The 17283-nt window shown below is 41.5% G+C and overlaps 1 protein-coding gene across 4 annotated transcripts in view; it reads right to left on the reverse strand.

The window, feature by feature from the left end:
• The window catches only part of MAST4 (microtubule associated serine/threonine kinase family member 4), an 865092-nt gene that overhangs the window by 364588 nt on the left and 483221 nt on the right, over positions 1–17283 (reverse strand). For all 4 annotated transcript variants that reach the window (XM_073623363.1, XM_073623355.1, XM_073623371.1 and 1 more), the window contains one exon: positions 3523–3554. In XM_073623363.1, coding sequence (XP_073479464.1) covers positions 3523–3554 — 32 coding nt within the window. The remainder of the gene's footprint in view (positions 1–3522; positions 3555–17283) is intronic.

Below are 17283 nucleotides of genomic sequence, written 5' to 3' on the forward strand. Positions count from 1 at the left end.
CTGCTCTTTGCCAAACCATGGCACAGAGCAAGTATGTATGACACGATTGTTTTTTTTTTTGTTTTGTTTTTAACAAAGCCGAACCTTTAATACAACTTTAAGTTCCATAACTGACACATTTCAGAATTGATGAATACGCATATAACGTACATGCAATGCGTTGGTTTATTACAATCCACTGTGCCTCTATTCTGCCATAAATAGAATGAAATAATTGAATAGAGCAGTCCAGCTGTGACATGTTCTCATTCTAATTACACAGGAACAAATACTGAATTCTAGAAGTATAAAATACTTGGGTGATTTCATAATCTTCTACAGACATGATTGAATATGCTTGCTTTAATACTTGTTGCTATTAAGGAAAACGCACAAGCAATGGGACAGTAATTATTCAGATATCTAGCAGTAAAATTATGGAATATGAATACTGCATGCCATTGCGGGTTAAAAATGAAACAATGACTACAATAAAGGAAAAAACCTAATGTTGTCACTTATGAATGAAAAATTGTGTTATATATCATATAGTTCATCTCAGTCAAACCAATATTACTGAGGCACCAAACTGCCACAGGCATAATTTCAGGCTTGGCTTATATCTCACTTCTACATCTGCAATGACGCACACAAGTTTTTATATTGCCTGTATATCTGCCTCCAACCACCAATCAGGCAGTACGGGGGGGGATCCACTAAATTGTACGCGTATGCTATATCGCTTTTTATGTGAAGGCAGACCTCTCACTAAAATCTATCATCCATCACCCTCCCATACTAAATGACTAGCTCAAAACAAAGAATAAAGACAAAACATTAGCCATAAATATGGTTGGTTACTATAGAGTAGACTCTAAAGCCCTGTACACACTATTAGAAAATCGGACAAACGATCGGCCGTTTGTTCGAGGTTTCACAGCAAGTCAAAACCGAGAATAGAACTAATGTACGAAAATTCTAGTACGACAAAGGCTTTTTTTTTTTGTTTCTGATCATGCGCAGTCTTTCGTATCTGATATTTCTCATACAAAAACAGTACACATTAAATGAAAACCGTTCCTTTCGTTCCCGTACGAGAAAAATTTTGGAGTTTGTGCCTTCGGAAATTTTGTGTACACACTATCAGAAAATCATACGATCGTTCCTCAGATGAAAATGTTCACCTGATTTTCTTATCGTGTGTACGAGGCATTAGGGGTTTATTTACTAAAGCCGGAGTGCGCAAAATCAGGCTCCCCTCTGCACAGAAACCAATCAGCTTCCACTTCTTGTAAGGATATTTCATGTTGCAAGGAACCATCACAGAGACAGAGAGTGAGGGGAAATCTACCCAAGGGGGCCATATACAAAAATAAAAGCCTGGCAAAAATTTTAACAGCTGAATTCCAGGTATGCATATTCTTTTGCATAATTACATTCAGCACAGACGCCAAAGAACACTTTGTACTTTCTCAATGAATGCAAGATTTCTGAATGGATGATGTGGAGGACAGAGCAGTGACATCACAATCTGCACCTCGTCCAATTAGAGAATGTTTTGCAGTTATTATTATTAGATAGGCTTTATATAGCGCCAACAGTTTGCGCAGTGCTTTAAAGGGCAGACAGTACAGTTACAATACAATTCAATACAGGCGGAATCAGAGGGCCCTGCTCGTTAAAGCTTACAATACAAAAGGGAGAATCAAGTGATACAAAAGGTAATAACTGTGGGGGATGATCTGGAGAAAATAAAAGTACAGCTATTAGGTGGAGGCAGGATAGGCTTCTCTGAAGACAAATGTTTTAAGGGATCGTCTAAAACAGGGGTAGGCAACCTCAGCTGTGGTGAAACTACAAATCCTATCATTCCTCTGCCTCTAAGAGCTATGCCTGTGATTGTCAGGGTCTTGCAATGTCTCACGGGACTTGTAGTTTGACCACACCTGGAGGGCCGAGGTTGCCTACCCCTGGTTTAAAAGTAGACAGAGTAGGAGATTGTCAGATCGGGGTTGGGAGTTCCAGAGGATGGGAAAGGCTCAGGGGAAGTCCTGGAGGCAAGCATGAGAGGAGGTGGTGACAAGGGAACTAGAGAGCTGGAGGTCTTGGGAGGCACAAAGAACAATTTGGATGGTATTTTGAGACCAGGTTAGTTATGTAGCTGGAGGGCTGAGTTGTGGATGGCTTTGTAAGTTATTCTTAGTATTTAGAATTTTATTTGTTGGGTAAGTGGTAGCCAATGTAGGGATTGGCAGAAAGGGGTAGCAGACACTGAATGGTTGGTAAGGTGGATGAGCCTGGCAGCAGCATTCAAAATGGTGGCTAGTCAATGAAGAGGGAGTTGCAGTAGTCAAGACGAGAGATAACCAGGGAGTGAATTAGCAGCTTTGTGGTGTCATTAGTTAAGAAGGGACATACTTTGGAGATATTGCGTAGGCTGAGGTGGAAACTTTGGGCCCAAAGGAGAGTTCAGAGTCCAGGATTACACCTAGCATCCTGGCATGTGGGGATGGGTTGAGAAAATGCAGTGTTCCCGGAATGTCAGCTGTGCTGAGCAAGCGACCTCTTGTGTTTAGTATGCAGCAGGACAGCCGCTTGGTACGGGACTCAGAAGCTAGGGGCAATCACTGTAATAGCAGTGTCTACTATGATTTCCAGCTTCCACGGGGATCTTTCAGGTATGACACATGCATACTTATATTTGTCCAAGCTGAATGTAACTATGCAAAAATATGCTTACCTAAACTTCAGCTTTAATCTTTCATTGCTCCAAAAGTGCATTTTAAAAATTGTCTGGAGTTAGGACCAGTTTAAACCATAGAAATGCAGTCCGGATGCATTCCAGATGCTTTTCTGCATGCACGTTTTTGGTGCTTTTTAGATGCAGTCCAGTGCATCCCCCCCCCCCCTTTTTTTTTTTTAACCTTAAATAAGGACATGTGCATTCCAGTGTATTTTACAGCGTTCCAGTCCAGTCCAGTGCAGGAAAAATGCAGCGTGTTCTAGATTTTTTTTTTCTGGCACGCACTGGAACTGCAAGCACTGGTGTGAACTATGCCATTAAAAACCATATAACCTACTTTCCATGTGTTTAATGCAGAAAAAAAATGCATTGGACTGCATGTGGTGTGAACTGGCCCTTAGGCTTTAATAAGACAGTCTGACTTTAAAGAAAGATAACCCAAGAATATGGGTAATCGTAGTTTAAACTCTTTTCCCAGCTCGACCAAGCCAGACTTTCTGAAACTGGCATCAGATAGGAGTTACTGAAAAGGCAAGTCAGTTCGAAAGAACATAGTACAGTCTAATCACCAATAACAATACTTAGGCACAGATGCTGGTCAGACGTTTCACTATATGTAGATTTTTATATACAAGCATACACATACAGCAAATGCTAATCATCAAGAGCTACATTATTGAACTCTGCATACAATGTGTGTTTTGTGCCGCGGCTGTCAATATCCACACTATGAATAAAACATGAATAGGAATCCAATGTCAGTCTTCACTAGAGACATTACAACAAACACATTTACTCACAAGCTTCCACGTCTTGGTAGGCTCAGTTCCTTCTGCAAAAGAACAAAGAAGAACTTGGTTAGAGGAAAAACAACTAAATTCTGCACACAGTCACAAAACAAGTTAAATTGATAGGATTTCACTATTAAGGTCAGTGAAGTAAGCTCAATTTTAAATTCTAAATGATTTAACATGAGGCAGAAACCCACCTTATAATACAAAGTAAACAAGCCAACAAACAGAAACATGCTGTAATACTGAATAGAACATCAAAGCGTTATAGCCAACATCTCACTTCCAGGCTGCTGCGACCCCCCCCCCCCCCAACTCCTAGGTCAATACACACTAGTGGTGTAAGGGTTAACAGAAGGAGCCAGACAGAGTATGTGACACAAGATTCAGGGATCTGACACTCCCAGAAGTGTCAAATGTAAAGATTCTTCAGGCTGATGTAGCAGAGCAGTAGGATAGGAAATTACAGACCCCCCATTTTTGGTCCTCCATTTCAGCCATCTTCCCTACGCATTGGAGCCATTCTGAAAGAAGGCTTTTTATCTGAATGCATGGAATGCATTCAGATAAAAAACCTTCTGACTTTACAAGCCCTTTAAGGCTCCTTTCAGAAGGGCGCTCCAATCAAGTCTACCTCTTCGTTTTTCAGGCAGACCTAAACTGGAAGGTCCATGCTCTATTATGGACAGGCGGGTGTAAACAGGCTTGTGTCTGTTTATACCTGCCTACTTCTGAGTCCTAATGCCGCGTACACACGGTCGGACTTTTCGTCTACAAAAGTCCGACAGACGCCGACGAACTAAAGCTGGCTGACAATCCGATCGTGTGTGGGCTTCCCCGGACTTTCAGCGGACTTTTCCAGCCTCAAATCTGACAGACTTTAGATTTGAAACATGCTTCAAATCTTTACGTCGTAACTACGCCGGACCCAGAAATCCGCTCATCTGTGTGCTAGTCCGACGGACAAAAACCCACGATAGGGAAGCTATTGGCTACTGGCTATCAACTTCCTTATTTTAGTCCGGTGTACGTCATCACGTACGAATCCGTCTGACTTTTGTGTGATCGTATGTAGGCAAGTCCGTTCGTAAGAAAGTCTGCCGCAAGTCCGCCAAAAGTCAGTCGAAAGTCTGTCGGACTTTTGTAGACGAAAAGTCCGACCGTGTGTACGTGGCATAACTGTTCTCCAAAAAAAAAAAAAAAGAGGACAGAGTCGGAGGTAGTCTGTTTATCTCAGGCTGCCCACAGAGCAGAGAGGTTCTGTCTGAGCAGACATTGATGTGTCTTCTGCCACTCTGTTCCAATCAGAAGGAGATCTCACAGATCCCCTACTGATCGGAACGGAATCCACCCCCTGTGAAAGGGGCCTAAAGGCTAGTACACATTGGCTGAATATCGTCTGATTTAACAGAAACTGGGTGGCGTTTGGCCAGTGTGTACAACAGCCTGTCCAGCTTCTGTCAAATGGGCAAGCTGGAAAACCATCAGCTAATCGGCATCCGTTGGCTGCCAGCGCTGACTGGTGTGTTCAGGCGGGGCAGTCCCCCTGTCAGAACACAAAAGCTCAATGGGGAGGTCGCTGTACTAACATTGCATAGTTAGTACAGCAAGCTCCTAAGTTTTTTCCATGTAGCCCACAGGGTTGAAGAAAAAAAAGCTGCCTGTGTGTACTAGACGTGTCCATTCGTTTTTGTCCAAATGCATTTTCGTCCAAATTTTGAGTATTTTCGTTATCGTTTTAACAAACGATAACTAATGTGCAGAATCCGAAAACCAAAAGATCCGACATAAACAAATGCTTTATTTCTGTTTTTGTTAAGACAACATTTCGATATAGATAGGAGATTCGACATGACGCTGACAATAGCAATCTGTGTCCATCGAACCTGTGGTCGAATGTGCCTAATTTTAGCTCTATTAGTCCAAGATTATTCTACATAGAGAGAAAAGATTCAACATTATAGAGACAATAGCAAAAAAGGTCGAATGTGCCTAACCTAACTATTAGTCCAAGATTATTCCACATAGAGAGAAAAGATTTGACACAAAAATTCGACGAAGCAGTCGCCGCGAGCGGACATTTATGGTCAAATGCTCCGCCCATAGGCTATAGAAGAATTCTAATGTTGGTTGACTAGTAATAATAATCATACAACATTAGACTTCTACTATAGCTTATAGGCAGAACATTCGTCCGGAAACGTACGATTGCTCCCTCGAATCTTCTTAGAACACTCGACAGACACCATAAGCCTTCAATGACAGATTCGACCTTAATTATTTCGGATTTTTGGATGCATTTTTTAACAAAACTAAATAAATAAATAAACACGAATTTCGGGAGTAACTAAATAAATGTATTTTTCGGACGAAAACGAAATTCCAAAACGAAATATTTCAGTGTGCACATGTCTAGTGTGTACCAGGCATACAGCAAGTCTCTCAATTGCAAAGATGAGAGGGTCGTTTTGAGTTTGAAATGGTATAGATACATGGCGGCTAGCTACAGGGACTGATCTATAGGAAAGAAGAAGAAAGGGATTCCCAAAATTTTAAACAGTTTATATCTTAAGATTTGTTTAGCTACCAAATATAAATAAAATCAGAATTTTACAGTTTTGTACCAAGCAGATATAAGACAGAATGCACCTTTAATATGCATTAGATTTAAAAGTAAATACGGTCATACACTGAATTATTCATAATAAATACTCAATTCTCACTAATTATTACAGCATTATCTCATGCAAGTATTTCAGTGTTGAATCAATATATAGATGTAAAGTTGTTCTTTCAAGATCAGGCAGACTATAATAATGCTCCCATCTTTATAAACAAACCAGTCAGCCATAAATAACCAAAAAACCTGGATCGCCATAAATGTTCCATAAATTCTCCACTGTAGCATTAAGCTCCAGTTGGTTAAATAACAAACAAAGCGAAATATTTATGGCCTGCTCAAAGAATCCTTGGATTATTGATTGTAACGTTTTCCACATGATACACCGCAATCCTTCACTGAAACATATTTGAATGTTTCTAGAGGACTCTGACACTAGTGACTAAAATATCAATTTGCTGGGAATTGTCTTCTGAAATACGTCAACATTAAAGTGACATTTTCATATTCCCCCTGCTTTCCTCTGCTATGTCAATGTATGAATTATGGTGATAGTAAGTGGGAATCTAATGTGTTCTGCACATGCTTAAAAGTCAATTTGATATTTTCTTGTGCTATAAAATTTACATTATTGCACAAAAATAACCCCCATACACATTTATATTTTACATTTATTCTGTTATGATGACTTGAAGTGTATCTAAATTCAAGAACAAAAATATAATATATGGCAATTTAGTAGTCCTTACCATCAGTAGTGTATTTAGGTTTTGTGCTGCCCTAGGCCTGACTAAACTCGTGCACCCCTAATTTAAATATGACCCACCCCTTCCTGTCAAGGCCACACCCCTTGCTGTTTAAGACCCGCCCTGAAATTTTCGAGTGGGGGCACTAGTTCTGAGGGCCGGGGGGGGGGCAATGGATTCCCTTAATTTGCATAGATTTCCTCTCACTTCCTGTTTGGCTATCATGCAGGAAGTGAAGGGAAATCTCTGCGATGGGACAGGGATGGTAAGAAATAAACTGACAGGGATTATAACCCTCCCTTACTCTATCCAAAATGAAACAAAAAAAAAAAAAGTGTTGCCTATAGTTCTACCTGAAGTAAAAATTTCTGATCATTTTATGGAGAGGACTAAGAAGATATAACCATGCCAATGGTGCAGCAGAAAACATAGTACAGTGAGGAAGATTTGTGGCCCAGGCTAAGAGGACAGTCAAAATTAGAAGCGGGGCCCCCCCACAGTTGCAGAATGCCGGCCTCCTGCATACTGGAAGCAGTGCGGCCGCTTTATGAGGGCGCTAGACTAATATACCTCTCAGCCCAGTCCGCCCCATAAGACTGGCGCTACACTAACAGTGTAGCACAAGCCGGGGCTTTCTGTGCTGCCCCCCTGCAAAGTGCTGCCCTAGGCCTGGGCCTTGTCGGCCTAGGCTAGGATACAGCGTTGCTTACCATATCTATTGAGGTGCATCATTGTCACCCCAAGGAACAAAGAGTGTGTTAGAACTAAAGAACCTCCCCCCCTTCACCTCCACAACTTAAGCTGGGTACACACGCGCCAAATGCCGGGAGACAGTTGCCGGTTCAAAAAAAAAAAAACGTCCGACATTCGGCCTGTGTTTATGTCGGTCTGTCCGACAAGCATGCTGGAAAACCAGCAGCCGACCAACTGTCGTGCGGCGCATTCGGCCAATGGCAGAGATCACTGATCAGAGTGTTCTGGCAGGGGGTAAAACTAGGCTAAAATGTAAACTTAAAGGGCTGATAGCACAGCTTGAGATAACAATGCAGTCCCAGATAGCAAGCAATTGTGCTGCAAGCCTGAAAATGACTTTCTAAGCTATTGCTAGACTTGCCAGACTTCACAAGTTTGTTGTACAATTGCAGCAAATCCACATTGCATGACACCAGATCAACTTCCTTTGCAAACATTCTGCAAGTCTGCTGCAAGTTCTGGATCAGTTATGTTGTGCAATAGTCATCCTATCACAGGGGGCACTGTGGCTGAATTTGCATGCTGTAGATGCCGGGATGGGGAGAGAACATGCAGACTTTTTCCTTACTTCCTATCATGGGAACCACATTTTTACCAGACAGGAAGTTAAAACGTTTGTTACCCCAACACTTCATATTTCTGATATGCGCCCGCTGTACCATGTAGTTGTATGAAAAAGTATCCTGTTCTCTTTGTATTGCTTCCTTTGTGTGAAATCCCTGGTGTCCCTGCTAATCCACCTGCTTTCCTATTAAAAACTGACCACACTAAGCAGGAGAGCACATTGTGGTCAGTTCTCTAGCTATGCTGGGAGCTCAGTATGCTATCCTCCAATGATCAGACATAGCCTGACACGCCCCATTGCACAACCAATAGGAAACTCTGTGTGCTGCAGCTCCTTCTCCCCCCAGCTCTTATGCAGCTGAGAACGGAGGGAGTGTAATCTCTTATAAAATAAAATTAAAAAAAAAAAAATTAAAAAAAAGGGGGGGGGGGGGATCTATATAATTTTTTTTGTTTTATCTTTTTTTTTTATATCTATACACAAATGTTTTGCCTTCCATTTCTATTTTAAATGGAATGGGTTGTTTTACAAGGCGATTGTTTACAATCACTTTAAGGAATCTCTGGAGCGAAGCTTCTGAGCGGTAGTAAAATCCACCAAGAGTTCTAGTTAGCGGTGCACCCAAATTAAAATTCTGGACTGAAACCGAAAATTCAGGATGCACTTAGCCAAAAAACTAAACCAAAATTGACAGTTTTTTATATATAATTGTATACAACTTTTTAATAAATATCATGAATTTAAATGAATAAGAATTTATTTTCGGCCATTATGGGCACCTTTTTTCTATCGACAAATCGCCGATAACATTATTTGCGGCCAATAATTTTTGCCGCCCATTTTATATACAAAGCTTAAAGGAGAAGTATAGCTACAGCTCGTTTGGCTGTACTTCTATAGATCACAGGAGTGCAATTCGTTTTGCTGAAGTCCACTCTCTGCTGATGTCACGGATTTCAGTCCAGGCACCGCGACAATGGAAGTCGGGATCCTTCAGGTGCCTGGACTGACACTCCACTCAGCCCCTCAGCGAGCCGCTGAGAGTCTGAGCCAGCCACTGCCTGCTACTCCACAGTTCAGTGCTCCAGGGAGCAAGGAGGGGGCAGAACAGAGAGCTGCTGATTGACCGTCACCGTGACCATGCAGAGGGGCCGGGGGACAGATGCAGCTTCTGACCGATACGGCATCCACCTAGGTAAGTATAAATCAGGAAAAAACAAACCCATACTTCTCTTTAAAAAAAAAAAAAAAAGAAAATGTTTTACTTACAGTATACCATAATAAAATAACCAGATTTCTTATCGCTGACCCCTGACCCTACCCTTCAGCAGAGATCATGTGGTTGAGGGTATAGGGTTTGTTCTCAAGTCTGACACTAGAGGAAATATTTTCTCCAACAAAGTATTTCAGCCCTTCCGCTACCTATTTATACAGTATCTCCCTGTAGGATTAACATAGTTTTCAGCTGACATTTGAGCCTATATTTACAGTTGTGGATTTTATGTCATTACGTTGATTTTACCTGATCTCTGTCAAACCGAAGATGCAGTTATACTAAATGTCATGTTCTAATTTTTAAACACAAAATTAAAATATAGCTGTCAGTGGAACCACTTACTTTTAACAAGAATTTTCTGCACAAGTAGCTCAGTAAAGCTGACTAGTAAGTCTATTATACCAATTTACAGCCAGAAAACGCATCACAAGCCCTGCTTGGCAGCCACTTCAAGTCCTTGAAGACTGAGGAAGATGTGGAGCATTTATGTGTATGACAGTTCCTATAAAAGGTTCTGCAGCAAATCTTATAAAGCTTCACAGGAATAAAATAAAAATGTTCCCTAAATTTTAAACATATAATGAAAGGCACCTCAGAACTTGCATGTGTCTGAAGAAGCTACTTAATATAAATGTCATGGACTTTGATATCAGAAGCTCTTCCTTAACCAGTTGAGGACATTGGACATGCTACAAAAGTTCAAAAAATATTTATCATAGTACACAGGATGTGTGTTTCACATCATTCAGTCCTTCTGACCCACTGCCCTTCCATGGATTCAAAAATCTACCCGCCATACTTTTAGCATCTGATTGGATTAGAGTGGTGTAATAAAAGGAATAGATTTCTTCTAGCTTGGGCCAGTAATGACGACGCAGGGGAAGAATCAGCTGCAAAATCCTCCGCTGCCTCAGCTACTTGCTGTTCTAGGGATTTGGTGTGGTAAGCAAGGTCCTTCCTAGTTGCCTTAATAGCTGAAATGTATTCCCCTTTGGTGGTAGCCTTGAATGCCTCTCAAACCATGGGGCAGGGGTGGAATTCTCGTTATTTTCCCATGTGGTATCGAGGACGCATGGTAATGCCAGTCTCCAGCAACCAGGCTGCCTTCCATTAGGGATACACAAGGTAAGCTCTAAAGGGTTATGGTCTAACAATCCTGCCGGGAGATACTTCACCGCTTTGACAGAGAACAAAACTGGGGGGGGGGGGGTCGCAAAACAAAAAATCTATGCGGTGTGAGTGGCCAAAAGATGGGAATAGGCCCTGTCATCTGGATGCTTCCATCGCCAAAGCTCAGTAAGGCCCATACCAATAGCCCAGGTTAATTAGGCAGGGTGAGGGCAGCGGAGGGGATTGGAAGTATCCAGCGCCCCATCCAGTATAGTGTTGAAGTCTCCCCCTATCACCAGTCTGTTGGCTTGTAACGGGCCAAGTTTCTCACATATGGCATACAGTATAGCACGGTCAAAAGGGGAGAGATATACACATTTACAAAAGCCCATAAAGTGGCTCGTATGTCTAGAAGTAATATAATGAATCTGCCCCCAGGTCTGTAATAATGATTTCCACAGTACCAGGAACAGATTTGTTTGCAAGAATGGCAACCCCTCTGGCATAGGATGAATATGTGGTGTGAAACGCCTGACGCACCATAGCTGGTCTGAGAGCCAGTGACTTGTTGCCCATCAAATGAGTTTCTTGGAGGAACAAGATATTTGGCTTATGGGAGTCGAGATATTTAAATAGCAAAGATCTTTTGATTTTGTCATTAAGGCCACAAATATTCCAGGAGATAATTTTAATATTCATATAACAACATTACACTAAATGGGGTGGAGAAGGATACCGACCAGAAAGTCCCTATGGGCAACGAGTGGCGCCAGAGGGGGTGCCATTGTACCACCGATAACAGATACCCTAGAGATACGTATAAAAGCCATGCATAATACAGCAAGAGCAACTGAGCAGATTGAAATAGAACTTAAGTGAACGCCCTATAGCTCAGCCCAGACTCCAACACAACTTGGCTAAGGCAATATGATTCCCAAAACAACCAAGAGTCTGTGGTGTAGTCGGTGGATAACCTATAGAGTTCAGACGTGTTGTCCTCTTCTAAATAGGCCACAATGGTCTGCCAGCAGCAGACTAAACAAAACAAAGGGGGGTGTAACAGTTCAACAAATAGCAGAACGTCTGGGATTAAGGGAACGCCACCACTGCTTGAAATAGACATGCCTCATGGAAGAACAGCAGGATGAGTAGTATGGCGCTCCCAAGCCTGACTGCCACATGGAAATGAAGGAGGCAATGGAAATGTAGGAGGTAAGGGAGTTGGCAGATCAAACACCCATAGAAGGGATCCAGTGTGGACAGTAGGTAACTGAACATCGGGTGTGATAAGTGTAGCAGGGAACAGTCCTGCAACAGGAAAAAAGACAGACTATAACCGTACCTTAGCAGAGAGGATAAGAGCATCCTGCTGTCATGGATCAGTTTATTGGAGGGTTGGCAGCCAGGAGTCAGTTTCTTCTGACGTGCTGAAGAAACGCACCAAGCCTCTATGAGGAAGACAGAGCTGACTGGAATATAGCATGCTGTATTGCACCCCTTTTTCTCTGAGCTTCTCCTCACTTCAGAAAAGGACTTACGCTTCTTCTGCCGAGAAATCCGGATAGAGATGCACTGTGGTAATCTCTTAAGGCAGTGTAGGGTGTATCCAGGCCTCACTGAGGATCAGATCTCTATCCCTGTAATTCAGAATCTGGACCAAGAAGGGTCTAGGAGGGGCACCAGAGGTACCATTTCTAGTGGGGAGTCTGTGAGCCCACTTCAACACATAGGTGGGAGAAACGATGACGCCCAGGAGATTTTTCGAAGAAGGCTTCCATAAAATGACTTGGCCACCAGCGACTGAACAGTACGCTGGAGTGATTGGAGGAGATCTGCAAGCTGAGCAGTAGTGTCTTCAGTGACAGATGCGGGATTCTGTCTGAGAGGCGGCCTCTGATCTTATCAAAGTCATTACGTTATCAGTATTTGATCAATTTTATTAAACATTTTTTATGTTTCTGCATTGTTTTTTAGTGTCATAATAAAAAATGCACAGAATCGAAAAAAAAACAAACCAATTTAATTTGTAAATAACACTTCAACTCTTTGTAGCAGAAACATAAATTTTGTTTAAACAGGACAAATGGTAGAACAAAATATATACTTTAGAACACGGTTCCAAAAAAAAAAAAAAAGCGAGTTTTTTTTCAGATCTAAAAAAACAAAACATATGCATTACTTTGTTATCTTAACTAATGGCAAAGGTATTGCCGAATAAACAGATCCATAGCAGAAAGTTATAAATTGCTCTAGTCCACTGGGGTATACAGGTGTGAGAGAGATGAAGTGGTTCAAAAATGATCAATATGGAAGAGTAACTGGGTGTGTCTTTAGCCCCAAAAGGCTGTTGCTGTCAAAACTTACATCATAGGAACGTTGGGCGGCACGCCTGTTTTCTATAGTCACTGTAAAAATTAATGGACATGACAAACCACTAAATGTGTTCCCATACACCAGATGCTGGGCTGTTTTATCAAATGTCAAAAAATGCTGTGGACCTCCCTACATCACAGCAATGAAGCCTTGGAAGTAGCAGTCTCAAACCTATTTGTATATCTGCAAAAAAAGGCTGGGCTGCAACATTTTAAACTAGTGCCCAACCTGCAGCCCTTTGGCACTTATTGTGCAACCATTGGAGTCCTCGCTGACAGCGGTCTGTGTATTGCTTACTTTGATGCCTTCTCAGACCAGTAAAGGAACAATATTTTGTAGACTGGCCTCTAGTTGTTAAATTGTTTTGTTTATTGCTTTCAGAATATCTTATTTTTTCTGCGCAATCCATCTCTTGTTTTTTTTTCCCTCTAATCTTTTAGATCCCGATATGAGAAATATTGAAGCACAAGTAATTTTTAAGGAGGCTGTAGGAAGCACAAATATTTGGAAGTATCGATTTGTAAATGAGCTGCGATCTCTATTTTTCCTATGTAAGGTGTCTCCGGTCCCAGTATGTCTTCTGAAGCATTTTCTAAGTATTAAATAACTCCTATAGCATGTTCACAGTCTTTGACCATCATTAGCACATCTGCAAGTTCTCACCATCTCTTGAAGCATGCCTAAAGCCCCGTACACACGAGCGGCATTTCCGTTAAAAAAAGTGTGATGGGAGCTTTTGATCGGATATTCCGACCGTGTGTATGCTCCATCCTACTTTTTCTGTCTGAATTACCGCCAGCAAAAGATTGAGAGCTGGTTCTCTATTTTTCCGACGGTAAAAGTTAACGGAAATTCCGTTCGTCTGTATGCAATTCCGACGTGCAAAAAAACACACGTGCTCGGAAACAATTCAACGCATGCTTGGAAGCATTGAACTTCATTTTCTCAGCTCGTCGTAGTGTTCTATGTCACCGCGTTCTTGTCGGTCAAAAGTTCAGAGAACTTTTGTGTGACCGTGTGTATGCAAGCCAAGCTTGAGCAAAATTCTGCTCGTGCGTACGGGGCATTTGTCTTTGACAATCTCCTATTGCATGTCTACAGTCTGACTGATTCCTGTAGCATTATATAAGGCTCCCTAAATCAAGAAAATTGACTGCTGGTGGCTCCCATCTTTCTAACAAAGCCTCCATGGTATTTCTCAAACTACAGTAGGATGGTGTTAAAAAGCAATTTATGGATGATGTGCATCCATGTGTGACTGTATTGGTACACCCTTGTGTGTACATTGTTGTTTACAAGTTTGTATAATGAAAAAATAATCATATTTTTAAAAAAAGTTGACCGACTAGCAGCATCCTACACACTTCAAAAGTCAACAGCACTGGTGCGACGGCTGTAAATCCTTCCTGCCAAAGTTGCATATAGTGTAATACATATACACAATATATATTTAATGTGCACTCATCAGCCACTTTATTAGGTACACCTGTTCAATTGTTAGGTAACACAAATTGCTAATCAGCCAATCACATGGCAGAGACTCAATGAATTTAGGCTTCTAGACTTGGTGAAAACGCCTTGCTGAAGTTCAAACTGGGCATGAGAATGGGGAAGAAAGGGGATTTAAGTGACTTTGAATGTGACATGGTTGTTAGTGCCAGACGGGCTGGTCTGAGTATTTAAAAAAAATTGCTGAACTACTGGGATTTTCAGACAACCATCTCTAGGGTTTACAGAGAATGGTCCGAAAGAGAAAATATTTAGTGAGTGGCAGTTGTGTGGACGAAAATGCCTTGTTGATGTCAATGGGCAGACTGGTTTGAGATCATAGAAAGGCAACAGTAACTCAAATAACCACTTGTTACAACCAAGGTATGTAGAATACCATCTCTGAACGCACAACACATCAAACCTGCAGCAGAAGAACACACTGGGTGCAATTCCTGTCAGCTAAGAACAGGAAATGGAGGCTACAATTTGCACAGGCTCACCAAAACTGGACAATAGAACATAGGATAAACGTTGCAGCTCAATTTCAGCTGCGACATTCAGATGGTAGGGTCAGAATTTGGTGTAAACAAGATGAAAGCATGGATCCATCCTTCCCTGTATCAATGATTCAGGCTGGTGGTGGTGGTGTAATGGTGTGGGGAATATTTTCTTGGCACACTTTGGGCCCCTTAGTACCAATTGAGCATTGTTTAAATGCCATGGCCTACCTGAGTATTGTTTCTGATCAGGTCCATCCCTTTACGACTACATTGTACCCATCTTCTGATGACTACTTCCAGCAGGATAATGCACCATGTCACAAAGCTCATTTCATCTCACCACTGGTTTTTTGAACATGAAAATGGACATGGACATGGACAGAGGGGTGGCTGTGGATGTGGTATACTTGGATTTTGCAAAAGCATTCCATACAGTTCCCCACACACGGCTCACGTGTAAGGTAAAGTCTACAGGCTTGGAAATATCAGTTTGTAAATGGATAGAAAACTGGCTAAAAGACCGAATTCAGAGAGTAGTGGTTAATGATCCTTACTCTGAATGGTCTAAGGTTATCAGTGGTGTACCCCAAGGTTCAGTGCTGGGACCCTTACTTTTTAATATCTTTATAAATGATATAGGGTCTGGCAGTGGAATAACGTCCTTACAGGACGTCTCCAATTTACAAGCTGACCAATACACTGTCTAATTGGGCGACTATGTGGCAGGTGAGATTTAATGTTGATGAATGTAAAGTTATGCACTTGGGGGATACGAATATGCATGCATCATATATACTAGGGGAAGCATACATACTGGGGGGGGTACAACTGGGGGAATCAATGGTGGAGAAGGATCTGGAGGTTTTGGTAGATCATAAGCTCAATAATAGCATGCAATGCCAAGCTGTGGTTTCCAAAGTGAGCAAAGTCCTTAGTTGTATTAAGAGAGGTATGGACTCCAGAGAGAGAGAGAGAGAGAGAGAGATAATTTTGCCCCTGTACAAATCATTAGTAAGACCTCATCTGGAATATGCAGTTCAGTTTGGGGCACCAGTTCAAAAAAGGATATCAGGGAACTGGAGAAAGTGCAGAGAAGGGCAACCTTAGATTAGAGGAACTGAATGTATTCACTCTTGAGAAGAGGAGATAATGGGGGTATATGATCACCATGTATAAATATATAAAAGGGGTTCATATAGTGAACTTGATGTTGAGTTATTCACTTTACGGTCAACACTGAGGACAAGGAGGCACTCTTTACATCTAGAGGAAAAGAGATTTCATCTCCAAATACAGAAAGGTTTCTTCACAGTAAGAGCTGTGAAAATGTGATATAGACTCCCTCTAGAAGTGGTTCTGGCCAGCTCAGTAGATTGCTTTAAGAAAGGCCTGGATTCTTTCCTAAATGTACATATTATAATTGGGTACTAACATTTATAGGTAACATTGATCCAGGGAAAATCCGATTGCCTCTCGGGGATCAGGAAGGATTTTTTTCCCCTGCTGTAGCAAATTTGATTCTGTTTTTCTGGGGGGGGGGGGGGGTTCACCTTCCTCTGGATCAACTGTGGGTATAGGATTGTATGATATTTCTTATTTTATTTTTTTAATGGTTAACCTAGATGGACTTGTGTCATTTTTCAACCTATGTAACAATGAGTTCACTGTACTCCAATAGCATCCACACCAGATCTCAATCCAATAGGTCACCTTTGAGATGTGGTGGAATGGGAGATTCACATCATGGATGTGTAGCTGACAAATCTGCAGCAACTGTGTGATGCTATCATGTCAATATGGACTAAAACCTCTGAGGAATGTTTCCAACACCTTGTTGAACCTATGCCATGAAGAATTAAGGCAGTTCTAAAGGCAAAAGGGGGTCCAACCCGGTACTAGCAAGGTGTACCTAATAAAGTGACCGGTGAGTGTATTATACATACATATATGCTATGTTTATTTTTTTATCTAATTAAAATAGAGTCTTGTACGTCTATATCAAACATAGGCTAACTTGCATAAATGTCTGTTGACCAAATACATTAAACGTCTTTCCACATATTCCCATTATTTTCTTAGAAATGATGTCACCTGTCAGATGCAGATGATCTAGTTAACAAGACATATTTTCTCCTTCCAGAGGGCAAGTCCGTCATTGGTACTTCAGCTCTAATACCCGCTTTCTGTCACCTCACGAAGCTCAATAAAGGTCAGGAAAATCTGATGAACCTGTCATGTTCTTTGAAGGAGGAACTCAAAGTCACTTGACACGGGGTAAACCACTATATCCCGGGGGCACTACATATAATTAGACCGCTGTAAATGTTAAAACAATA

Source organism: Aquarana catesbeiana, linkage group LG01 (genome assembly GCF_042186555.1).
Source record: "Aquarana catesbeiana isolate 2022-GZ linkage group LG01, ASM4218655v1, whole genome shotgun sequence".
Lineage (NCBI taxonomy): Eukaryota > Metazoa > Chordata > Amphibia > Anura > Ranidae > Aquarana > Aquarana catesbeiana.